General features: G+C 45.3%; 1 protein-coding gene across 1 annotated transcript in view; it reads left to right on the top strand.

The window, feature by feature from the left end:
* Positions 1 to 16699: 16699 nt before the first annotated feature.
* CIITA (class II major histocompatibility complex transactivator) overlaps positions 16700 to 27689 on the top strand; it is a gene marked incomplete at its 3' end in the record, with an annotated part of 58939 nt that continues 47949 nt past the window's right edge. Inside the window, exon 1 of the mRNA XM_044303353.1 lies at positions 16700 to 16785. Within this exon, the coding sequence (XP_044159288.1) occupies positions 16776 to 16785 (10 nt within the window). The remainder of the gene's footprint in view (positions 16786 to 27689) is intronic.

The following is a 27689-nucleotide window of genomic DNA, read 5'->3' as shown; positions in this document are numbered from 1 at the left end:
CCTGGCTGTGCCGCAGTCCAATCGCAGCAGAGGGCATCACAGTCAGGGAGAAGGAGAGCTGTTTTTTCTCCCTGGCTGTGACGTGCTCCGCTGTGATTGGAGCACGGTAAGTGAAGGAGACACTGACTGAGAAACCCTGGCGTCTCCTCCTCTCAGTACCCATGCTTAGCATTAACATACTGGGTGGGAAAAAACTGCAAGGGGGCATAGTGGGGCATGCAAGGGGTATTTGAAAAAAAATAACAAGAATGGTAGCATCAGCGGAGAGTAGTCCGCAAGTAAAGGTACTAAATTAAACAAAAGAAAAAATCCATGAAAGGTCCTCTTTAGGTTTATAGTACGGGTCATTACAAATACAACGTTATCTTGGGTTGCCAACAAGAAATACCAGTCAAGTTTACATGGGTAAAAAAGGCATGGCTTAAAACAGGGTGTTATTTGACACCAATGGTTTGTTCATTCTTTTGAGTTTTGCAGCATTTATTTTTTTCTTGCTATATTTTACATAAAATGTAGCCAAAAACTAAGCAAAGGCTTCATATTTGAACAGATGTTATTAAAGGTGTTTTCCAAGACTTTAATACTGATGAGCTATCCACAGGATAGGTCATCAGTATCTGATCAGTAGGGATTCGACACCTGGGACCCCAGCCGATTAGCTGTTTGAGAAGACAACGGCAAATAGCGCCATGGCCTTCTCTCAGCTTTTCCTAGGTCGAGTGACGACGCATTCATCGGTCACGTGGCCTAGGCACAGTTCAGCCCCATAGAAGTGATTGGGGATGAGCGCGATATCAAGCACAGCCGCTATTCTATGTACGGCACTGTGCTTGATAACCAGGCTGTGGCGCTCACAGAGGCACCGATCTCCCCGATCAGATGCTGAAAGCCCCTTTAAATAAGCTCTTATGAAGATGCATATAACCACAAAGTCAGTGCTGCCCCTGTGCAGGAAACCAGCTTAACCTCCTCACATTCTCTATTGGATCCAGCAGAGGTCTTCGTGCGTGCACACTATAAGAAAAAGTGCCGACCTCTCTGATGGCCGGGACCGTGGGAGAGCGCATAGGCTGGTGCTTTTTTCTATAGAGTACAAGCACGGCCACCACTGATGGATTGCAGGGTGGTCGGAACCATAGAAACGAGCAGTGTATAATGTGATGGAAAAATGAATCCAGCCAGCAAAGGAAGCAATATGGACAATCACAATACATTAGTAGGTGTCTTGTATTAACTTTCTCTACATTATAAATTGTATTTGCTGAAGTGACACAACCCCTTTAATAGGATGGACTGTACATTTTGGAAGATCCTTGAGATAAACTAGGGCAGATTTTTGTTGGTGACAGATTGCTAGGCTTTGAAGAGATGAAGATTAAATATTCACTTCCTAATATTGGAAAATTGTATTATTTTCAATAACAACGTGCTTTGAAATCTGAAATATTTGATTTCACGACCTTATCTGAACTTCCTGGGCCTTTTGACATGGTTTTGAAATCCCTAACTAATAAAGGGAGTGTTTCCCACGTTTTATAAACTTTTACTTATTGAGAAGATAGAGAAAATTCCATAGTTGGTCTATGGAATTTGGGATCAGCATGTAGATCCATCAATGCAAAATCATTGGGATCATCTTTCAGAATGTGCAGTCTATGGGGGTCATTTACGAACAGATATATGCCACTTTTGTGGCGTATATCTGGCGCCGATTTTGTCACATGCTATGTTGCATAAGAATCTGGGTTGGCAGGCCCGTCTCATTCATCATTTTCTACATCTGGTTTAGGCGTAGTAAATGGTCTAAATTAAGGATGAGCGAATCGACTTCAGATGAAACATCCAAAGTCGATTTGCATAACACTTTGTTCTAATACTGTATGGAGCAGGACCTCCGTACAGTATTAGAATGTATTGGCTCCGATGAGCCGAAGTTATTGCTTCGCGAAGTCTTGTGAGACTTCACGCAAACACTTCATGAATTAGTTTTTACTGTAAAAAAAACATTTCCCGAACTCTGGTTCAGTTCCAAGTGGTACCTTGAAACTGAACCCGAGTTCGGGAAATGTTTTTTTACAGTACATATTAATTTATGAAGATATTGAGCGAAGTCTCGCAAGACTTCGCGAAGCAATAATTTCGGTTCATCGGAGCCAATACATTCTAATACTATACGGAGCTCCTGCTCCGTACAGTATTAGAACAAAGCTTTATGCGAACCGACTTTGGATGTTTCATCCGAAGTCGATTCGCTCATCCCTAGTATAAATGTAAGACAGCAAGGAAGCTGTTTTACATTTAAAATTGGTGGTGGATGCACCAAAATTATCTAGAGGCCAGCGACTCTACATAACTAGAGGCCAGCGCCTCTAGGTACTGGTACAGTGCCAAGTGATTGGCACAAGGCAAACATGGTGCCCATATTCAAAAAAGGATCAAGGTCCTCCACAGGTAATTATAGACCAGTTAGTTTAACTTCTATTGTAGGAAAAATGTTTGAAGGACTCTTAAGAGACTATATACAGGAGTATGTGACTGTAAATATTATAAGTGATAACCAACATGGGTTTACCAAGGACAGAAGTTGTCAGACTAACCTGATTTGTTTTTATGAGGAGGTGAGTAGTAGCCTGGACAGAGGGGCGGCTGTGGATGTAGTGTTTCTGGATTTTGCAAAGGCTTTTGATACTGTCCCTCATAGATGTTTAATAGGTAAAGTAAGGTTTATAGGCTTTGAAATTATAGTTTGTAATTGGAATGAAAACTGTCTGAAGGACCGTGTCCAGAGAGTTGTGGTCAATGATTCCTATTCAGACTGGTCCCAGGTTATAAGTGGTGTACCCCAAGGTTCAGTGCTGGGCCCTTTTGAGGACAAGATTAATAGCACTATTTCTATTTTTGCAGATGACACTAAGCTGTGTAGAACTGTACGGGCTATGGAAGAAGTCCATATACTACAAGCTGACTTGAACACTGAGTGATTGGGCATCAACTTGGCAAATGAGGTTCAATGTGGACAAATGTAAAGTTATGCATTTTGGTAGTAATAATCTCTGCGCTTCATAGGTGATGTAACACTAAGAGAGTCACTTATAGAGAAGGATTTGGGTGTCATTGTGGATGGTAGATTAAATAACAGCATACAATGTCAATCAGATGCTTCTAAGGCCACCAGGATACTGTCATGCATTAAACCAGGCATGGACTCGCCGGGCAGGGATGTGATATTACCACTTTACAAAGCGTTGGTGGGGCCTGATCTGGAATATGCAGTTCAGTTCTGGGCACCAGTCCATAGAAAGGATGCACTACAACTGGAAAAAGTACAGAGGAGAGCGACTAAAATGATAAGGGTCATAGAGGGTCTTCATTATTAAGAAAGATTAAAATAATTGAATTTATTTAGTCTTGAGAAGAGACGTTTAAGGGGGGAAATGATTAACCTATACAAATATATAAATGGGCCATACAAAAAATACGGTGAAAAACTGTTCCATGTAAAATGCGCTCAAAAGACAAGGGGGCACTGCCTCCGACTGGAGAAGAAAAAGTTCAGTCTCCGGATGCGTCAAAGCTTCTTTACTGAAAGAACGGTGAAGCTGTGGAATAGACTAGTGGTGGACGAACATCGGCCGGGACGGTTCGCGAACGCAATAAAATGTTCGGGAACCACTATTTCGCGGCGGGCCGCATTTACTTTAATGGCAGGCGAACCTGAAAAACCCTCAGCTCATATTTTCAGCCACCAAATACTTAGTAGAAGTGTACAAATAGTCCCACAACATGGACAGTGACATACCAGAGGCGGATCAATGACAAAAATTCCAACAAAAAATATGTATCTTAATCAGGTGACATTTTATGCGTCTTAAAGGGAAATTCTCTGAAATGTGCCCTGTTGGAGCCTAGAAGATTTTTATTTTAGGCCACAGGAGTACGGGCCTTAAAAATTATTAATAGAAATTATTTGTTCCAATGGCGTTTGTCACTATCTGTAGCTGAGGTAACGCAGAAAAACCGCAAACAAATGTTGCACTACCCAAATGCACTATATAGAAAGTATATAATTGGTATATTATACCCCTGGTTCAATCAATTTTTTTGGGGGGCAACTGGTATATCACACCAGTAGAAATTATTTGTTCCAATAGCGTTTGTCACTCTGTGTAGCTGCATTATCGCAGCAGAACCGCACACAACTGTTGCAACATACAAATGCACTATAATATGTTAGAAAGTATATTACACCCCTCAGTAAGTCACACCTATCGATAGCACACCTATACCAGTCCTTAAAAGGACTTTTGTGGCCCTATTAGCTAGCGTTTGGTGTACCTAACAGTGATAGTCAGTTCGCAGTGTTCGCCAGCGAACACATGCGGGCTGCCATCTTGACTCGTCTGGCGATGTACAGGTAAGCCCTTACCTGTGTCTGTGCAGGGAGCCGGTCTGAAATCAAATGCAGTCAGCGGGAGCAGGCAGTTCCGAGAACAGCCGCCGGGGCGTTCATCGGGCTGCTCTCGGAACTGCCTGCTACCGGTGACCACATTTGATTTCAGACCGGCTCCAGGCACAGGTAAGGGCTTACCTGTGCATCGCCGGCGGGTGAGTCAAGATGGCAGCCTGCATGTGCTTGCTGGCGAACACTGCAAACTGACCATCAGTGGTCCATAACAGTCTGTCCCTGCTCCACACAGCAACCTCTCCCTACACTGGCAAAAGACTAAATGTAAAATGGCGGGCAGATCCATGTGCTGAAATGTCTCAATTGGCTGTCCTGTACCACCTGATGGACGTGTCATGGGTCAAAGTTCTTTACAATGTAAAAGAATATGGCGCCAGCGGACATCGCCATATGTTCGCCCGTTTGGCGAACCGCGAACGAGCAAAGTTCGCAGCGAACTACCGCCGGGGTGAACCGCAAGGCCATCTCTAGAAAAGACTTCCTCAGGACGTGGTCACAGCAGGAACAGTGGATGGGTTAAAAAAGGATTTAGATGAATTCTTAAAAGTAAACGACATTAAAGGGGGTTTTCTCATCTCAGACAATAGGGACATATTGCTGGGACCCGCACCTATATCGAGAACGGAGCCCCGAAAGTGAATGAGGGCACACTGCACGCTCCCGTTCACTTCTATGGGAGAGGCGGGGATTAGCGCTTGGTGGTGGATGGACCGCGGGAAATCTGGGGTCCTCCAGCCACAGCACTCTCCGCTCTGTTGTCGATAAAGGTGCGGGTCCCACCGCCTAGTGATATGCCCCCATTGTCTAAGATGGGAATACCCTTTAAAGCTTATGAAAACGTGTAGAAATCTGAGTCTCAATTCCTTCTGGGATTTGCATTCCCACCTATCCCTTGGTTGAACTTGATGGACTTATGTCTTTTTTCAACTGTATTAACTATGTAACTTCGGTGATCCACCGTCAGCGCAGTCTTAATAAATGTACCCCTATAACATTAAACTCTTAAAAGAGGGTATCACAATTATTTATTGCACAACGCTTATACTATGCTCTGAAGAAGCTCACTAAATTTTACCCTGGTAGAGACCAGTGGCGTAACTATAGGGGTCACAGCGGTCGCATTTGCGACCGGGCCCCTAAGCCAGGGGGGCCCAGAGGGCCCCTATTGCAAGTGCTAATGATCGAGGTCACCACAGCCCCGCCGCAAGTGATTAAATATTTTTTATCCTCATTTAATAATGGCCAGTCAGGTTGTGCCTGACCGGCGGCACAGCACTGCGCTCTCACAGTTAATTACATCCCACCGCACCCCCGGCTCCACCTCCACCAACCGGCGCTGCTTTCTTGCCGTGATCTCGCCGTATCACGCGGGCTCGCGGCGCACACAGGAAGACGGGAATGGAGCAGTCTCCTCAGAGAAGGTGTGTAAATGTGCACAGACCGCTGGCTTCATAACTCACAGAGGGGCACCTGGCAGTGTGGCACAGTGGCAATACACAGGGGACTGGCATGGCATCAAATCCTTCATAGGGGCCCGGCCTGGAAGACAAAATCATGACATATATAGAGGCAAAGTGATTTTTTTTATATATATATACAGAGCAGGCAAAAAATTACATATATACACAGGGGACAAATGTAATATATACAGAGGTGGCAAAATGGATTTATATTAAGGAAGGGGCGTAACGATCACAGTTGCAGAGGGTGCAACCGCGATCGTTACACCCCTGCCCTTGCCCCCTGTATTTATATCCATTTTGCCCCCTCTGTATATATTACATTTGTCCCCTGTGTATATCAAAAAAATTTTGCCCGCTCTGTATACAGTATATTTTATGATTTTGCCCGAGGCCGGGCCCCTATGATGGATTTGCTGGCATGCCAGTCCCCTGTGTATGACCAGGGGAGGTCAGGCCCGGTGGGGGGGGGCCCAATTCAAAGGGAGAAGACGTCAATCAAGCCCAGCCGAATCCAGGAAGTGAACGTCGCGCTGGCCACAAGCAAGTATGAAAACTGATGGTGGGAATACCCCTTTAAGTTACAGATCAATTTGGAAATCAGTATTTTGGTTTTTATAACTGCATAAATAAATAAATATAAGAATCTTTTGGTGAACAGAAAACTTATTTTATGCTAAATTATGCACCGTTAAAGAGTGGATTAATAAACAGGCCCTTCAATTCAGATGTGGATTAGATATTATAATCAGACCATTTGATGTAAAAGACATGCCTTTATTTAAAAGACAGAAGTTGCAATACTTGATCAACAGCAATAAGGTGACCATAAACCATTCTGATCCCTGCTGTGTGCCCAAACAGCAATGTACGATATGGGGTGTTTCCATGTTAGGCTAGTTTCACACTAGCGGCAAGGAACTCCGGCAGGCTGTTACAGCGGGTGAACAGCCTGTCAGATCTGTGCTGTCGCTAGTGCATGTCGTAGTTTTATTCCGGCCGTCTCTCGGCATGTTTGCCGTGCTGCCGCCGGAACTCCGGCCCGCCCCTATTATAGTCAATGGGGCCAGAGCGGTAGTCCGGGGGCACGCGTGCACTAGTGGCAGCATGGATCCGAGAGGCTGTTCACCAGTCGGAACAGCCTGCCGGAGTCCCTTGCCGCTAGTGTGAAAGTAGCCTTAAGGAGGAAACGCTTAACAAGATTTGTATAAACATAAGACAAGGACCATTCTTTGTTCTGGGAGGTAGCGGATATGTGTGGGCTGGCATAAGGAAATTCAATTACACGGGGTCGTCACAGGTGTTGAATTCCTCCGAGATCCATGCCTTATTCATTTTTAGAAATGTGAGGTAGTCCACACTGTCGTGAGCTAGGCGAGTGCGCTTATCGGTCACGATCCCCCCCGCTGAGCTGAACGTCCTTTCGGACAGGACACTCGAACGAGGGGCAAGCCAAGAGTTCCATGGCAAATTGTGCCAGCTCTGGCCACAGGTCAAGCCTGCACACCCAGTAGTCCAGGGGTTCCTCACTTCTCAGAGCGTCCACATAGGCCGTTAACCCGATGTAGTCGGACACCTGTCAGTCTAGACACCTGAGGCTGGATATGGAGCGGCGGTCGATGGGTTGGCTGCAAGAATGATATCATATCCGAAGTGACCAACACATCTTCAAACCGCCCTCTTCTTGCAGGTGCATTAGGATTGGTACCGGAACCTGTTTTGCTGTGGGTGTAAATTCCTCTGCCAGCGCCCGCAACAGCAGAATGCAGCATCTCTCACAGCAAGGCCTGGAAATGCTGCATTCTGACAGCCTTCTGTGATGCTGGTAACATGTCCGCCATTATGTGTTTGTACCGGGGGTCTAAGTACGTTGCCACCCAGTACTGGTCCTTGTCCTTTATGCTTTTTATACGGCGGCCCTCTTCAAACACTGGAGCATGAAGGCCCCCATTTGCACTAAATTGGAAGCGGTGGAGCGCCCTTGCTACTGCTCATCGCCCAAGAGAATGTCGTCTTTGGTCTCCTACCCCCAGCCACGGACAACACCAGGAATCCCCGAAAAAAGTTTAAAGTCCGCCTAGAAGCCTGCTCTTCTTGCTCCTTCTCATCCCAGCCACCATCCTCCTCTGACTCCTGCTGACTTGTCTCAGATGGAGTAGCCCCCCCTGGGAATTCTTTCAGCATTGCGACTTTCTCATCTTCCAGCTTCTGCTCATCGACAGCTTGATCAATGACACGACGCAATGCACGCTCCAGAAAGAAGGTTTAAGGTCCGATGTCACTGATGGTGCCCCGGCTGCGACTGACCAGTTTGGTGATCTCATCAAATGGCCGCAGAGCGTCGTGCATGAGCAGCCACTGGTGTGGTTAAAAGAAACCAAACTCCCCAGAACCTGTCCTGCTGGGGAGAATTCGTACAGGTAGTCGTTAACGGCACGTTGCTGCTTGAGCAGCCTATCAAGCATATATAAGGTGGCGTTCCAGTGCATCGGGCTGTCACAAATCAGACAGGCAGGTGGTGTCGCCGTGTAAACGTCAGCAAGGCGAACCATGGCCGTATAAGATCTAAAATAGCCAGAGATTTTCCTGGCCTGACGCAAGAAGTCCTGGACTCCGGGGTATTTGGCAACAAATTGCTGCACGACTAAGTTCAGGATGTGTGCCATGCACGGCACGTGTGTCATTTCAGCACACTCAGATTGGCACAGTTGTCGCACACCACTTTACCAACTGTCAAATTGAGCACAGTTAGCCATTGATCCGCCTGTGACCGCAGAGCTAAAAGCAGTGCAGGACCGGTGTGGCTCTTGGCTTCCAGGCACAACAGCCGCAGCACAGTATGGCAACGTCTCACCTGGCACGTCGAATAGGTTCTGGGGAGCTTGGGGGGTGCAGCGGAAGAGGCGGTAGCAGTGGAAAAGGAGGAGTCAGCTGAGGAGGAGACGGAGGATGGAGTAGGCGGAGGAGAAGAAGAGGCAGGCCTGCATGCAATCCGTGGTGGTAACACCAAATCCACACAGGTGCCACAGGTTACATGCTGATGGCCGTCAGAAGGTTCACCCAGTGGGCAGTAAAAGTTATGTACCTTCCCTGCCCGTGTTTGCTAGACCAAGTGTCTGTGGTCAGATGTATCTTGGCACCAACGCTGTGTGCCAGAGATATATTCACTTGCTGCTGAACGTGGCCATACAGCTCTGGGATGCCCTTCTGGGAGAAATATTTCCTTCCTGGGACTTTCCTTTGCTGTGTGCCAATGGCCACACATTTTCTAAAGGCCTCCGAGTCCACCAGTTTATATGGCAGTAGTTGGCGGGCTGGCAGTTCCGACAGGCCAGCGGTCAGCCATTAGGCAAGAGGGTTATCAACTTTACACTCGAACATTTGGGCCACGGAAGCCTGCCTTGTGCCAGATGAACGCCACGACGGCATGGTGGACGGTGGAGTGTAGGACAAATAGGAGGACAGAGGAGAAGAGGCAGGACGTGGAGTGCCGGGAGTGTGGCGTTGCTCCCACTGGGCTCGGTGATGGAAGGCCAAGTGCCTTCTTAAGGCAGTTGTCCCTAGGTGAGTGTTGGGCTTACGACGACTTATGCATTGACAGCACAGGCTGCAGATGGCAACACTATTGTCAGCAGTTGAAACGTTAAAAAAGCCCACACTGCGGAGCCATGTGCCGGCGTCCTAGGAGCGCAAGATGTGACTGTGCATGGTGGATGGCTCGCTCCAGATACATTTGCAGTCTGCTTTTTGCCTCCAGTGCACTGCGAGTTCTGCCTGCTTCTTCTCCCTATCTGCTGCTCCGTCTCTCCCTCTGAATTCCCCTCCTCTTCCTCTCTTGTGGGCACCCACGTGACGTCCATCGACACGTCATCATCGTCACCGTCACCACCACTGACATTAGAGATCTCGGAGTAGGGAGCAACAGCGGGGCCCACCCTCCTTGGGCTGATCAGGGTAGTGTCGTCAGACTGCTGGGTGGCGGCCATTGCTACCTCCTCTTCCTCATCCGATGCCAAGAATGGCTGCGCATCAGTAAGGACTGGGAATGGATGGGAAAATAATTCCTCTTGAGTGGAGGGGCTATGGTGATGGTGGTGTTTTTGGAGGTGCACACAGCAGAAAGTGAGGAGGGTGCAAATACAGAGAATGAGGAGAGTTTTGAAGTGGAATGCTGAGTGAGCAACTCAACCAACTCTGGTGTGTCCTTTGACGTATTTGCACGCACCTTCTCCAACTTCCCACTTAGGCTCAGGCCTGGTGTACCTGCCCGACCCCTACCACCCCTGCGGAACGGCCTGCCTCTTACTCTGCCTGTCATTTTCAAAATGACCCTGTGCCACAGTCCCTAGAAAAGAGCAGTATTTGTGGAAGCAGGTATATCGCAGGCCTCAACCAGTATTTGGTGGAAGCTGGTATATCAAACCCCTCAATCAGTATTTTGTGGAAGCAGGTGTATCGCAGGCCTCAATCAGTATTTGTTGGAAGCTGGTATATCAAACCCCTTAATCAGTACTTTGTGGAAGCAGGTATATTAATCCCCTTAATCAGTATTTTGTGGAAGCAGATGTATCGCAGGCCTCAATCAATATTTGGTGGAAGCAGGTATATCAATCCCCTAAGGGTTCTTTCACACTTGAATTGCTGGATTCCACCAGGCAGTTCCATCGCCGGATCTGACAATCTTTATGCAAATAGATACCATTTGTAGATGGATCCGGATGCGGATCTGTCTCACAAATGCATTGCAATACCGGATCCGTGTCTCCGGTTGTCATCCGGAAAAACGGATCTGGTATTTATCTTTTTCACATTTTTAAAGGTCTGCGCAACACTTGGGGCATTAATGCATTTCAATGGAAAATAATGCCGGATCCGGAATTTTGGATGGAGAAAATAACGTAGCATGCTGCGGTATTTTCGCCGTCCAAAATCTGTACAGTGACTGAACTGAAGACACCCTGATGCATACTGAATGGATTGCTCTCCATTCAGAATGCATTAGGATAAAACTGATCAGTTTTTTCCGGTATTGAGCCCCTAGGACGGAACTCAATACCGGAAAAGTTTAACGCAAGTGTGAAAGTACACTAAACTACAGAATCTGCCTTCCAAAAACCAGATGGCGTTCCTTTCCTTCTGCGCCTTGTCGTGTGCCCGTACAGCAGTTTACGACCATATATTGGGTGTTTCTATAAATGTAATTCCACACTTGCGTTGTTGGATTCCGGCAGGCAGTTACGTCGCAAACGGATACCATTTTTTTTAGACGGATCCGGATCCGTCTCACAAATGCATTGTTTTCCGGAAAAACAATGCATTTGTGAGACGGTTGTTTTCCGGAAAAACAGATCCGGTATTTCTGTTTCACATTTTTAACCCCTTACGGACACATGATGTACCGGTACGGCATGTTTCCCGAGTCCTTAAGGACACATGACGTACCGGTACGTCATGTGTTGTTCCGATCACCGCTGCCCGGTGGGCGATGATCGGAACAAGGTGCCTTCTCAAATCATTGAGCAGGCACCTTGGCTAAATGCGCGCGGGGTCCTGTGACCCCCCCGTGTCAGCGATCGGTTTGCGGCTTATCATGGTGCGGGTGGCGGCGGCAGCAGTGCCATCAAGGTCCCCATGGGGCTGTGGGGGGGACCCGATGGCATGGAAGGCAGCGCGATGCCTTCCTGAGGCATCTGCGCTGCCTTCCGGTGAAGAGCCTGTGAGATCCAGCCCCCTGGATCTCACAGGCCCCGGAAGCTGTATGAGTAATACACACAGTATTACTCATACAGCCAATGCAGTCCAATACAGAAGTATTGGAATGCATTGTAATGGAATATACCCCCAAATATACCCCCAAAAGTTTTCCCCTAAAAAATTTAAAGTTTCCAGTAAAAATAAACAAAAACGTCATTTTCCCTAAATAAAGTAAAAAAAAATTGGTGAAAAAAAAGTATACATATTAGGTATCTCCGTGTCCGTATCGACCGGCTCTATAAACATATCACATGACCTTACCCCTCAGATGGACACAGTAAAAAATAAAAAATAAAAACTGTGCTAAATAAACAATTTTTTTTGTCACCTTACATCACAAAAAGTACAACAGCAAGCGATCAAAAAGGCGTTTGCCCACCAAAATAGTACCAATCTAACCGTCACCTCATCCATCAAAAAATGACCCCCTACCTGAGACAATCACCCCAAAAAAAATCATATGTACCCTAAACTAGTACCAACAATACTGCAACCCTATCCCGTAGTTTCTAAAATGGGGCCACTTTTTTGGAGTTTCTACTCTAGGGGTGCATCAGGGGGGCTTCAAATGGGACATGGTGTAAAAAAAAAACTGTCCAGCAGAACCTGCCTTCCAAAAACCGTATGGCATTCCTTTCCTTCTGCGCCCTGCCTTGTGCCCATATAGCTATTTACGACCACATATGGGGTGTTTCTGTAAACTACAGAATCAGGGCCATAAATTTCATCTCCATTTGCCAATAACTCTTGTGGAACACCTAAAGGGTTAACGACGTTTGTAAAATCTGTTTTGAATATCTTGAGGGGTGTAGTTTCTTAGATGGGGTCACTTTTATGGAGTTTCTACTCTAGGGGTGCATCAGCAGGCTTCAAATGGGACATGGTGTAAAAAAAAACAGTCCAGCAAAACCTGCCTTCCAAAAACCGTATGGCATTCCTTTCCTTCTGCGCCCTGCCGTGTGCCCGTACAGCGGTTTAAAACCACATATGGGGTGTTTCTGTAAACTACAGAATCAGGGCCATAAATAATGAGTTTGGTTTGGCTGTTAACCCTTGCTTTGTAACCGGAAAAAAATTATTAAAATGGAAAATCTGCCCAAAAAGTGAAATTTTAAAATTGTATCTCTATTTTCCATTAATTCTTCTGGAACACCTAAGGGTTAACAAAGTTTGTAAAATCAGTTTTGAATACCTTGAGGGGTGTAGTTTATAGAACGGGGTCATTTTTGGGTGGTTTCTATTATGTAAGCCTCACAAAGTGACTTCAGACCTGAACTGGTCCCTAAAAATTGGGTTTTTGAAAATTTCTGAAAAATTTCAAGATTTGCCTCTAAACTTCTAAGCCTTGTAACATCCCCAAAAAATAAAATATAATTCCCAAAATGATCCAAACATGAAGTAGACATATGGGGAATGTAAAGTAATAACTATTTTTGGAGGTATTACTATGTATTATAGAAAAAGAGAAATTGAAACTTAGAAATTTGCAATTTTCTTACAAATTTTTGGTAATTATTTTTTTTTTTACTTCATTTTACCTGTGTCATGAAGTACAATATGTGATGAAAAAACAATCTCAGAATGGCCTGGATAAGTCAAAGCGTTTTAAAGTTATCAGCACTTAAAGTGACACTGGTCAGATTTGGTTTCTATTATGTAAGCCTCACAAAGTGACTTCAGACCTGAACTGGTCCTTAAAAAGTGGGTTTTGGAAATTTTCTAAGCCTTCTAACGTCCCCAAAAAATAAAATGGCATTCACAAAATGATCCAAACATGAAGTAGACATATGGAAAATGTAAAGTAATAACTATTATATGAGGTATCACTATCTGTTTTACAAGCAGAGAATTTGAAATGTGGAAAGTTGCAAATTTTTTTTTATTTTTTTTATAAATTTGGTATTTTTTTTATAAATAGAAATGTAATATTTGGATTCAAATTTACCACTGTCATGAAGTACAATATGTGACTAGAAAACTATCTCAGAATGGCCCGGATAAATCAAAGCATTTTAAAGTTATCAGCACTTAAAGTGACACTGGTCAGATTTGCAAAAAATGGCCTGGTCCTTAAGGTGAAATAGGGCTGAGTCCTTAAGGGGTTAAAGGTCTGCGCAGGGGGAGACCGCAAAACCAGATCCATTTTTCCAGAACAGTTGGGGCTGGATCCGGATCCTAGGATTTAACTCAATACCTGGAAAGTTTAACGCAAGTGTGAAAGTACCCTAAACTACAGAATCTGCCTTCCAAAAACCATATGGTGTTCTTTTCTTCTGCACCCTGTCATGCGGCCATACAGCAGTTTACGACCACATATGGGGTGTTTCTGTAAACTACAGCATCAGGGCAATAAATATTGAGTATTGTTTGGCTGTTAACCCTTGCTTTGTTAGCGTAAAAAAATGATTAAAATGGAAAATCTGCCAAAAAAGTGAAATTCTGAAATTTCATCTCCAATTTTCATTAATTCTTGTGGAACAGCTAAAGGGTTAAAAAAGTTTGTAAAATCATTTTTGAATACCTTGAGGGGTGTAGTTTGCAAATGGGGTCACTTTTTTTGAGTTTCTACTCTATGTAGACAAAAAAAATCACAGAAAAAACTAAGATAAAAACATCCTGCATGGTATGATATATAAATGTGCGGATGTCCCTGGCCATATTATTGAAGAAAATCACAGAAATAAGATAATAATGCACTTAGTAAAGTAGATGCAGGCATTATATATGGACAACGTCCTCACTCTGATATGATAATATCTGAGACACTTAGCCAATATATTTTGATCAAAACACATCTGTGCCCGCCTACCAAGCGCCAAGGTGGTCTCAGGTCAGGCGGGTCCTACACTAAACCTACCTAAGCCATTGGGCTTCTATGTTCAGGAGCGCAGACACCGCACTCCTGGCTAAGTGTCTCAGATTTTATCATATCAGAGTGAGGAATTTGTCCATATATAGTGCTTGCATCGACTTTACTAAGTGCATTATTATCTCATTTCTGTGATTTTGTTTCTACTCTATGGGTGCATCAGGGAGGCTTCAAATGGGATATGGCGTTAAAAAAACAGTCCATGAAAATCTGCCTTACAATAACCATATGGCGTTTCTTTTCGTCTGCTCCCTGCCGTGTGGCCATACAGCAGTTTAAGACCACATATGTGGTGTTTCTGTAAACTACAGCATCAGGGCAATAAATATTGAGTTCAGTTTGGCTGTTAATCCTTGCTTTGTTAGCGGAAAAAAAATGATTAAAATAAAAAATCTGCCAGAAAAAGTGAAATTCTGAAATTTCATATCCATTTTCAATGAATTCTTTTGGAGCACCTAAAGAGTTAACAAAGTTTGTAAAATCAGTTTTGAATACCTTGAGGGGTGTAGTTTCTAAAATGGGGTCATTGTTAGGTGGTTTCTATTATGTAAGCCTCACAAAGTTCACCTGAACTGGTTCTTAAAAAGTGGGTTTTGGACATTTTCTAAGCCTTCTAACGTCCCCAAAAAATAAAATGGCATTCACTAAATGATCCAAACATGAAGTAGACATATGGAAAATGTAAAGTAATAACTATTATATGAGGTATCACTATCTGTTTTACAAGCAGAGAAATTGAAATGTGGAAAGTTGCGAATTTTTTTAATTTATTTATTTGTTTATAAATTTGGTATTTTTTTATAAATAAAAATTAAATATTTGGATTCAAATTTACCAGTGTCATGAAGTACAATATGTGACTAGAAAACAATCTCAGAATGGCCTGGATAAGTAAAAGCGTTTTAAAGTTATTACCACATAAAGTGATACATGTCAGATTTTTAAAAAAATCTGTCTGGTCCTTAAAGTGGTTGTCCGGGTTCAGAGCTGAACCCGGACATATGCCCATTTTCACCCAGGCAGCCCCCCTGACTTGAGTTTTGAAGCAGTTCAAGCTCCGATGCTCTCCTTTGCCCTGCGCTAAATCGCTCAGGGCACAGGCATTTTCTGGAGTCCCAGTAACGTACCGGGCTCTCCATTGGGCTGCCAGGTGGAGGCTTCTGCCCAGCAGTGAGCCCGGTGACGCCTGTAAAACGGCTAGGGCAGCGCTAAAGCCCGCCCATCAAAGCCAGTGACGACACGGAACACACTGCTGGGCGGAAGCCTCTGCCCCCGGCAGTGTGTAATTTTAAATAACAGATCGCTTGCCCTGTGCGATCCAGCGCAGGGCAAGGGAGAACATCGGAGCATTTCATGGGGGGGCAGCCTGGGTGAAATTATCGTATGTCCGGGATCAGCTCTGAACCCAGACAACCCCTTTAAGGTGAAAAATGGCCTGATCCTTAAGTGTCTTTTGTCTCACCAATGTTGCGCGACAATTTTTATAATGATAGTTATGGTGTTACACTGCGACATGCTGCGACTGCGACAGTCGCAAAAAAGCTATTAGATTTTTCTGCCACTGTCGCGTCGAGGTATGTCACATTGCGACACCATAGACTATCATTATACAAATTGCTGCGTGACTAATGTAGCAGTGCAGTTGTGCCCTATCCGTTGTGTAGACCTAGCCTTATTCTACAGCAGAACACAGGGCAGGGACTGACACTGTGCTATCTATTATGCGCACCCTTAGTGGCCCCTAATTGAGTGAGGGGCCCCCTTTAAATGCTGTGGTATCACGTTATGTGGGCTGCAAATATAATAAAAAAATGAATTGCAAGCTCCCAGGACACCATCCTCAGGTCTTGCCTGTTGCTTACCTGCTGCTATGGGAGCCTGCTAGGAGTTGTAGTCTCACAAAAGCAGTTGAGCCACAGGTTGCAGCCCTCTGAGAGAGTGAGAAAAACTCCTGTAATATGTGGAGAGAAATAGTTAGGCACTGGTGCTAAAATGACATTCCGTGTAAGTAATACACTGTGAGCAGCTCGGAGACTGTGCAGAGCCCGGTACCGCGCTGTGTGAACTGTCTGCAGACATCTTATAAAGACCTGGGACTGAGAACTTCTCCGTTGCGCCCCTCACGTAAGAGCAAGCTGCGCATGCGCAGAGCTCGGATCTACAGTAGCAGGTAGCAGCTCAGACGGACCTGCAGGCTGAGGAGCGGAGGCAGTTCTCACAGCGCAGCATGAAGAAGGGTAAGTTACTGTGCAGTACTATAGAGTATTACTATGTGTGCATCCAATACACAGGCTGCGAGGTCTAATGCACTTAGGGATTCATATTAGTTCTCTTCTGCACATGGACATGACTCATGTATGTAGCAGTTACATCCCATGGGGATGACTTCTGAATGGTTATAAAGTCATTTACATGTATAATGGGTCCACCTGAAATTGTGCATGGCTATTTATTTTTTGCTACCAGGAGTTCCACTTTAAAAAGAAAGGGTTAAACCCAAATTGCATTAGATGCACCGAAACTACATATGTAATCTATTCACCATTGTGTGTGGGGGCGTGCGTGGTGGGCACAATCTGTACTGTGATCTGATACTATAGCATGAGATATATTCAGGGTGCTGTATTATGGGGGTACTCTCCCCTATACTATGTGGTATGGGGCTTTGTACAGACTCTGTGCACATGGTGTACCACATAGTATATACTCCCTGTGCCCCACATGCAGCAATGCTTCAAGGGGCAGACCTCATGGCGGTGTGGGGTGGACCTGTGTTTTCCTCAAGCTCTAAAGGTGGGTTAAAAATTATCACATGCATAGCTGAGTTTTAGGCAGTGATACAGGACAGGAGGATGATGAGAGTTGTTCCTTCGGTGGACTGCACGGACCCGGGGAAAGCTTTAGATCCTTAGATTGTGAGCCCCACTGGGGACAGTTCGATGCTAATGTCTGTAAAATGCTGCGGAATATAGTAGCGCTATATAAGTGCATAAAATAATAATAATAATAATTTTGGTTTTGGTGCAGTCTCTTTTTTTAAAGAGAAAGTGAAACCTGTACAGTATCACAGCTTGGTCTGGGCGCAATTCCAGGGAATAGTTTGGGGAGTTTCCGTGGGCACGGAGTGCTGATTTCCCAGAAACGTCTTGACTTAAAGGGAACCTGTCACCGGGATTTTGGGTATAGAGCTGAGGACATGGGTTGCTAGATGGCCGCTAGCACATCCGCAATATCCAGTCCCCATAGCTCTGTGTGCTTTTATTTACTAAAAAAACCGATTTGATACATATGCAAATTAACCTGAGATGAGTCCTGTCTCTGACTCATCTCACACACAGGACTCATCTCAGGTTAATTTGCATATGTATCAAATCGTTTTTTTTTTACTAAATAAAAGCACACAGAGCTATGGGGACTGGGTATTGCGGATGTGCTAGCGGCCATCAAGCAGCCCATGTCCTCAGCTCTATACCCAGAATTGCGGTGACAGGTTCCCTTTAAGGTGATCATTGTCTTAAACGTGCAGGGTGTGATATTAAAGGGCTTCTGTCACCCCACTAAACAGTTGTTTTTTTTTTTTTTTGTGTAGTTATAATCCCTGTACTGCGATTTATCCATACATAATGTTATTAATCATTTTGGTTCAGTAGATTCTGCTAAAAACGTACTTTTATAATGTGCTAATTACCTGTCTACCAGCAAGTGGGGCGGCTATTTGCTGGTATCCTCCTATCCTAAAGACGCCCCCTCCGCATGTTGATTAACAGGGTCAGCGAATGTAATTGTCCTCTGGCTGGCCCTGTCTGCTATCAAGATCTCGCACCTGCGCCGTAACGGTATTCAGTCGGCGCAGGCGCACTGAGAGGAGGACGCTCGCTTGGCCGCCCGCTCCATCCTCAATGCGCCTGCGCCGATTGCGTCTTCTCTTCCAGGTGTACTTGATGACGTCATCGGCGCAGGCGCATTGAGGATGAAGCGGCCGAGCGAGTGCCCGTCTCTCAGTGCGCCTGCGCCGACTGAATACCATTACGGCGCAGGCGCGAGATCATTCCTACTTATAAGTGACATATGGGAGGTTTAAAGAACCCCTTAAAAAAATATTATATTAAAGCACATTTTTGAAGAAACTGGTGAGGTTTTGCATTTTCCGTGATGTAAGTCTCATTCACTGCGCGGCGGACATATACACAGGTATAAGAGGTGCCGCAGTGCACACATGCCCCTTCACAGGCTCCAGATTTCCAGCTAATGGTGTCATTTCTATCTATGGAAGTCAGTGGAAATGATCTACAACTATTTTAAGGGGTTGTGTCACTTCAGCAAATTATATTTGTCATGTGGAGAAAGTTAATACGAGGCACTTACTAATGTATTGTGATTGTCCATATTGCTTCCTTTGCTGGTTTGATTAATTTCTCCATCACGTTACACACTGCTCGTTTCCAAGGAACCGAACCCGAGTTTGGGAAATGTTTTTTAAAGTACAAATGAATTTATGAAGTTATGACCCAAAGTCTCGCGAGACTGTGCAAAGCAATAACTTCGGCTCATCGGAGCCAATACATTCTAATACTGTACGGAGATCCTGCTCCGTACAGTATTAGAACAAAGTTTTATGCGAATAGACTTTGGATGTTTTATCGGAAGTCGATTCGCTCATCCCTAATTGTAACCATGGAAACGGGCAGTGTGTAATGTAATGGAAAAATTAATCGAGCCAGAAAAGGAGGCAATATGGACAATCACAATACATAAGTAAGTGCCTTGTACTAACTTTCTCTACATGATAAACAATGTGCGGTAGGATACAAAATAAGGCTGCCATGCTACAGAGCTAATTTATGAACATGGTGTCCAAAAGTACTGTCCAGAGACAATGGATGTCACTGTTATGGAGGCCCTGTGGATGTCACTGTTATGTGAGCGCTATGGATGTCACTGTTATGGGAGCACTGTGGATGTCACTGTGATGGGAGCACTGTGGATGTCACTGTTATGGGGCCACTGTGGATGTCAATGTTATGGAGGCTCTGTGGATGCCACTATTATTGTGGTGCTGTGGATGTCACTGTTATGGGAGCACTGTGGATGTCACTGTTATGGGAGCACTGTGGATGTCACTGTTATGGGAGCACTGTGGATGTCAATGTTATGGAGGCTCTGTGTATGCCACTATTATTGTGGTGCTGTGGATGTCACTGTTATGGGGGCACTGTGGATGTCACTGTTATGGGGGCACTGTGGATGTCACTGTTATGGGGGCACTGTGGATGTCACTGTTATGTGGCCACTGTGGATGCCATTGTTATGGGGGAACTGTGGATGTCACTGTTATGGGGACGCTGTGGATGTCACTGTTATGGGGACACTGTGGATGTCACTGTTATGGGGACACTGTGGATGTCACTGTTATGGGGACACTGTGGATGTCACTGTTATGGGGACACTGTGGATGTCACTGTTATGGGGACACTGTGGATGTCACTGTTATGGGGACACTGTGGATGTCAATGTTATGGGGACACTGTGGATGTCCCTGTTATGGAGGCACTGTGGATGTCACTGTTATGGAGGCACTGTGGATGTCACTGTTATGGGGACACTGTGGATGTCACTGTTATGGAGGCACTGTGGATGTCACTGTTATGAGAGGAGAAATGAGAGGAGAGGAGGAGGAGAAATGAGAGGAGAGGAGGAGGAGAAATGAGAGGAGAGGAGGAGGAGAAATGAGAGGAAAGGAGGAGGAGGAGAAATGAGAGGAAAGGAGGAGGAGGAGAAATGAGAGGAAAGGAGGAGGAGGAGGAGAAATGAGAGGAAAGCAGGAGGAGAAATGACAGGAGAGGTGGAGGAGAAATGAGAGGAGAGGAAGAGGAGAAATGAGAGGAGAGGAGGAGGAGAAATGAGAGGAGAGGAGGAGGAGGAGAAATGAGAGGAAAGCAGGAGGAGAAGAAATGAGAGGAGAAGGAGAAATGAGAGGAGAGGAAGAGGAGAAATGAGAGGAAAGGAGGAGGAGGAGAAATGAGAGGAAAGGAGGAGGAGGAGAAATGAGAGGAAAGCAGGAGGAGAAGAAATGAGAGGAAATCAGGAGGAGAAATGACGGGAGAGGTGGAGGATAAATGATGGGAGAGGTGGAGAAATAAGGGGAGAGGAGGAGGAGAAATGACGGGAGAGGTGGGTTAACTGGGCAGCAAAGTTGAGGATGGATTGTAGGAACGTGAGGGTGTTAGATGGGAGGACACAGGGGAGGTTTTCAGGGCGAGCATTGACTCAGGGTTGATAAAGAAGCTTTTACAGAAGCATCACTTTTTTTAAAAAAACTTGGAACCCTGTGGACAATGAATGCTACTGTATGCCTACACAGTCTCATTTGGTGAACCAATCTAAAAAAATCCATTTTACTTATATCTCTGACAGAAGGCTGAAATGTGATGTGTAAGGGTACTTTCACACTAGCATTAAAGTTTTCTGGTATTGAGTTCCGTCACAGGGGCTCAATACCGGAAAAAAACGCTTCAGTTTGTGAGTCGGCCTCATGCTCCTGTAATTTGCCCACTGGCCCCTGGTAATGTCCATATGGCACAGGTAGGTGAGTGTTAGGTCCCGAGCTACTTGAGAAACCTTGGCGCGGTGCTCTGGCTCAGACATGTCCTACACCGTTGAACATGTTGGCTAATCTCTCAATTTTAAAATCAGTTTGAGGGTTTAGTAAGACCGCAGAGTGCACCTGTCTTTGCTATTATTTTGTTATATTCATTACACAGTTAGCCAGTATTTTGGTGGACACCATGTTGATAAATTAGCACTATAGCGCCTGTAGCATGACAGCCTTCTCCTTTATGCTACCTCATATTGTTCCCCAACAGTAATGCGTTAGTTGCATTTTATAGCTTTTAATTTAAAATAGTTGTAGATCATTTCCACTGACCTCCATGGATAGATGTTTAGCTGCAATCATGACCAATCAGTTTGGTCTTTCACTTAAGGGACTGTTCACATATCGTTTTTGCTTTACGTCGAGCGTATATTCGTGAATAAAATAAAAACGTATTGAAAGGTATTGTTTGACGCACACATAGAGTTTAAAGGGGTTGTCCAAGTTATACAGTCAGGTCCATAAATATTTGGACATCGACACAATTCTAAGATTTTTGGTTCTACACACCACCACAATGGATTTGAAATAAAACGAACAAGATGTGCTTTAACTACTGTAGGAGAGTCCCCGGGATAATAATGGACGGACGATACGTGCCACCAGGGGTCCAGGCCTCAGTGGAGTAAGAACCGGATCATTGCGGTTACAGCGGCGAATGCTGCTGGCGCAGCATGTCTGGGCCGGTTCTTACTGGGAACAGGTAAAGAGCTGGGTGGGTACCTGTTCCCCACGGCCAGCCCAGGTTTTTGGTGGAGCTGGGCCTTTAAAGAACCCAGCCTGCTGAAGATGGGGGTGGGGTGTGTCTTGCTGTGCTGGAGATTTCCACAGACAGAGTCAATGCTGGTGAAGGAGAGTCTGGGCGCAGCACACATTGAAGGATAGCCCTGGGACCTGTGGTGTTACTAGGTGTGGTTGTTAATGAACACTCTGTGCAGGCCCTGCTGGACTCTGGGAGCCTGAGATTCGCTGGTAACGGAAAAACTCCCAGAAAGGCGAACCCTTACCATTGTCTGTATACATGGGGATCGCCGGGAGTATACCACCACTAAGGTTACCCTGGCGGTGTGTGGGAAGGAGGTACCACATGTCGTTGGAGTGGGGAGACGGCTCCCTTATGCCGCAATATTGGGAAGGGACTTTCCCCTGTTCTGGACTTTGTGGAGGAACGGGTTGCCTACCTGTGGGGAAGAAAAATGTCCGGGTCCCGAGCCTGAGGACCCCGAGGCAGGGGCCCCAGCTGTGGGGGTCACCGTAGGGGAGGTAGAGTGTAACCCTGACCGGTTTCCCCTAGAAGTATTGGCGGGTGAGACAGTAGAAAGTTTGTCCATCCTGGACCTGGAGGTACCACGAGAAACCTTCGGGACCACGAGAAACCTTCGGGACCGCACAGCTCCAGGATTGAACGTTATTGCGGGCTAGAGAAGGTGTGTCGGTGATTAATGACGTTGCTCACCGTATTTCCTCACCTGGCCTATAACCAGGACCTGTTATACAGGGTAGACAAGGTGAGGCAGGAGGTGGTGGAACAACTGGTGGTGCCCCAGCCTTACCGGCGAATGATCTTGGATTTAGCGCATGCGCATGTGTTGGCTGGGCATCTGGGGGTTAAGAAAATGCTGGAGCGAATTCTACAACGGTTCTATTGGCCTGGGATATATGAGGAAGTCGGGAGGTTCTGTCAGTCCTGTCCAATGTGTCAGATGACTAGCCCCCAACCTCAGTATCGCAGTCCACTGGTACCTATGCCCATTATAGAGGTGCCCTTCGAAAGGATCGCCATGGATCTGGTAGGCCCCATTATTAAATCAGCCCGAGGTCACCAACACATCCTGGTAGTGTTAGACTATGCCACGCGGTATCCGGAGGGGGTCCCATTGCGCCATACGTCGGCGAAGGTAATAGCTAAAGAGCTCATGAGTATGTTCGCCCGGATGGGGATACCAAAGAAGATTCTGACAGACCAGGGGACACCCTTTATGTCCAAAATAACAAAGGAATTGTGTAAGCTATTAAATATTAAACCCCTGCACACGTTCGTCTACCATCCCCAAACCAATGGGTTAGTAGAATGGTTTAATAAGGCCCTGAGGTCCATGCTAAAAAGAGTCGTGGCTAAGGACGGGAGAGATTGGGACTTACTGTTGCCACGGGGTTCTCGCCCTTTGAGTTGTTATATGGGCGACATCCCTGTGGGCTACTGGATATCGCTAAGGAGGCATGGGAGCAACAGCCTACGCCTCATAAAAGTGTGATAGAGCACATAGGAAAAATGCAGGACCGAATAGGGGTCGTGTTGCCGATCATCCGTGAGCAAATGGAAGCAGCACAACTGGCCCAAAGTCGGGTATATAACCGATCCGCCCGGGTAAGGACATTTCACCCGGGTGCCCACGGTCGAGAGTAAATTCTTGGCCCGGTGGCAAGGGCCCTATGAAGTTAAGGAGAAAGTGGGCCCAGTTGATTACAGGATATACCAGCCAGGGCGGCGGAAGCCCGAACAGGTATATCTTGTGAATCTACAAAAACCTTGGAGAGACAGAGAGAATTTGTTTGGAGACAGCCCACCCTCTGCCTGGACGGCAGGGAGTGACCCGGGGTCACCAGGGGTTCCGGAGAACGCCGCTGGGATGACTATAGGGGACGGACTGTCGACCAAATAGGCACAAGAGGAGAGAGAATTTTAGTCGGAATAGGGACGTATTCTTTGACCTTCCTGGACGTACCACTTTGATCGAACATGACATTGTCACCGAGCCCCGGGTGAAAGTCCGCCTAAGACCATACCGAGTACCAGAGGCTCAGCGACAGGCCATTTCGCAGGAGGTAAGATCGATGCTACGTCTAGGGGTCATAGAAGAGTCAAAGAGCGAGTGGGCTAGCCCGATTGTCCTTATTCCCAAACCGGATGGTTCATTACGGTTCTGTAATGATTTTATGAAATTAAATGAGGTATCAAAATTTGACGCCTATCCCATGCCTCGGGTGGACGAGTTGATAGAACTTGTTAAGGAACCAAAAGTAATGGAACAATTGGCTTCTCAGCTCTTCTATGGCCAGGTGTGTGTTATTCCCTCATTATCCCAATTACAATGAGCAGATAAAAGGTCCAGAGTTCATTTCAAGTGTGATATTTGCATTTGGAATCTGTTGCTGTGAACTCTCAAGATGAGATCCAAATAGCTGTCACTATCAGTGAAGCAAGCCATTATTAGGCTGAAAAAAACAAAACAAACCCATCAGAGAGATAGCAAAAATATTAGGTGTGGCAAAAACAACTGTTTGGAACATTCTTAAAAAGAAGGAACGCACCGGTGAGCTCAACAACACCAAAAGACCCGGAAGACGACGGAAAACAACTGTGGTGGATGACCGAAGAATTCTTTCCCTGGTGAAAAAAACACCCTTTACAACAGTTGGCCAGATCAAGAACACTCTCCAGGAGGTAGGTGTATGTGTGTCAAAGTCAACAATCAAGAGAAGACTTCACCAGAGTGAATACAGAGGGTTCACCACAAGATGTAAACCATTGGTGAGACTCAAAAACAAGAAGGCCAGATTAGAGTTTGCCAAGCGACATCTAAAAAAGCCTTCACAGTTCTGGAACAACATCCTATGGACAGATGAGACCAAGATAAACTTGTACCAGAGTGATGGGAAGAGAAGAGTATGGAGAAGGAAAGGAACTGCTCATGATCCTAAGCATACCACCTCATCAGTGAAGCATGGTGGTGGTAGTATCATGGCATGGGCATGTATGGCTGCCAATGGAACTGGTTCTCTTGTATTTATTGATGATGTGACTACTGACAAAAGCAGCAGGATGAATTCTGAAGTGTTTCGGGCAATATTATCTGCTCATATTCAGCCAAATGCTTCAGAACTCATTGGACGGCACTTCAAAGTGCAGATGGACAATGACCCAAAGCATACTGCAAAAGCACCCAAATAGTTTTTTTAAGGGAAAAAAGTGGAATGTTATGCAATTGCCAAGTCAATCACCTGACCTGAATCCGATTGAGCGTGCATTTCAAAACTGAAGGGAAAATGCCCCAAGAACAAGCAGGAACTGAAGACAGTTGCAGTAGAGGCCTGGCAGAGCATCACCAGGGATGAAACCCAACATCTGGTGATGTCTATGCATTCCAGACTTCAGGCTGTAATTGACTGCAAAGGATTTGCAACCAAGTATTAAAAAGTCAAAGTTTGATTTATGATTATTATTCTGTCCCATTACTTTTGGTTCTTTAACAAGTGGGAGGCGCATATGCAAACTGTTGTAATTCCTGCACCGTTCACCTGATTTGGATGTAAATACCCTCAAATTAAAGCTGACAGTCTGCAGTTAACCTCTTCAGGACACATGACGTACCGGTACGTCATGATGTCCTGGTACTTAAGGACACATGACGTACCGGTACTTCATGTGTTGTTCCGATCACTGCCGTCCGGCTGGCAGTGATCGGAACAAGGTGCCTGCTCAAATCATTAAGCAGGCACCTAGGCTAAATGCGCGGGGGGGTCCCGTGACCCCCTCATGTCGGCGATCGCAACAAACCGCAGGTCAATTCAGACCTGTGGTTTGATGCGCTTTTTGCCGTTTCTGATCCCCGCGGTCCCTGACCGCGGGGATCAGAAACTTTTTATGCCAAAAATATATATGGTTTCACCTCCCCCTGCACCCCTGAATGATATTATGTGGGCGGGTGGTGCAGGGGGAGGGGTGCGGGCGGTGCGGCGTCTAGTGGGTATACCAGGGTGCCAGCACATTGCTGGCACCCTGGTATAAACGGCCGACATCGTTGATGTGATGTCAGCCGTTTAACCCTTTCCATACAGCGGTCCGTACGGAGCGCTGTATGGAAAAGGTTAACAGCGCAGGGAGCTCCCTCCCTCTCCGATCGGGGGGGCTGCTGTGCCTTTGCAGCCCCCCGATGGGAGAGGGAGAGAGCCCCCAGGCAGCCCCCCGAACCCCCGTCCTCACCCTTCCCCGTCTGCGAAGTTGTGGCAGACGGGGAAGGTTCCCATGGCAACAGGACGCCTGCTCAGGCGTCCTGCTGTCCATGGTGCTGAACAGATCTATACTAAAGACATAGATCTGTTCAGTGTAAGTAAAATACAGTACAGTACTATATATTGTACTGTACTGTATTATATAGACATCAGACCCACTGGATCTTCAAGAACCAAGTGGGTCTGGGTAAAAAAAAAAGTAAAAATCAAAAAACACATTTATCACTGATTAAAAATGAAAAAAAAAAAATTCCCTACACATGTTTGGTATCTCCGCGTCCATAACGACCTGATCTATAAAACGTCATGTTACTTTACCCGAACGGTGAACGCCATAAAAATAAAAAATTAAAAACTATGATGAAATAGAAATTTTGCCCACCTTACTTCCCAAAAAAAGGTAATAAAAGTGATCAAAAAAGTCGCATGTACGCCAAAATTGTAACAATCAAACCGTCATCTCATCCCGCCAAAAATTAGACCCTACTTAAGATAATCGCCCAAAAACTGAAAAAACTATGGCTCTTAGACTATGGAAACACTAAAACATCATTTTTTTTGTTTCAAAAATGAAATCATTGTGTAAAACTTACATAAATAAAAAAAAGTATACATATTAGGTATTGCCGCGTCCGTATCGACCGGCTCTATAAAAATATCACATGTCCTAACCCCTCAAGTGACCACCGTAAAAAAATAAAAATAAAAACGGTGTAAAAAAAGCTATTTTTTGTCATCTTACGTCACAAAAAATGTAATAGCAAGCGATCCAAAAATCATATGCACCCCAAAATAGTGCCAATCAAACCGTCATCTTATCCCGCAGAAAATGAGACCCTACTTAAGATAATCGCCCAGAAACTGAAAAAAGTATGGCTCTTAGACTATGGAAAACAAACTTTTTTTGTTTTAAAAATGAAATCATTGTGTAAAACTTACATAAATAAAAAAAAATTGTATACATATTAGGTATCGCCGCGTCCGTGACAACCTGCTCTATAAAATTACCACATGATTTAACCTGTCAGATGAATCTTGTAAATAACAAAAAAAAACTGTGCCAAAAAGGTATTTCTTGTTACCTTGCCGCACAAAAAGTGTAATATAGAGCAACCAAAAATCATATGCACCCTAAACTAGTACCAACAACACTGCCACCCTATCACATAGTTTCTAAAATGGGGTCACTTTTTTAGAGTTTCTACACTAGGGGTGCATCAGGGGGGCTTCAAATGGGACATGGTGTAAAAAACAAACAGTCCAGCAAAATCTGCCTTCCAAAAACCGTATAGCTTTCCTTTCCTTCTGCGCCCTGCCGTGTGCCCGTACAGCAGTTTACGACCACATATGGGGTGTTTCTGTAAACTACAGAATTAGGGCCATAAATAATGAGTTTTGTTTGGCTGTTAACCCTTGCTTTGTAACTGGAAAAAAAATATTAAAATGGAAAATCTGCCAAAAAAGTGAAATTTGGAA

This window comes from Bufo gargarizans, chromosome 8 (assembly GCF_014858855.1).
Source record: "Bufo gargarizans isolate SCDJY-AF-19 chromosome 8, ASM1485885v1, whole genome shotgun sequence".
In the NCBI taxonomy this organism is placed as follows: domain Eukaryota; kingdom Metazoa; phylum Chordata; class Amphibia; order Anura; family Bufonidae; genus Bufo; species Bufo gargarizans.
Note: the sequence above shows the minus strand (reverse complement) of the source record. Positions and strands in the feature narration are given on the sequence as shown.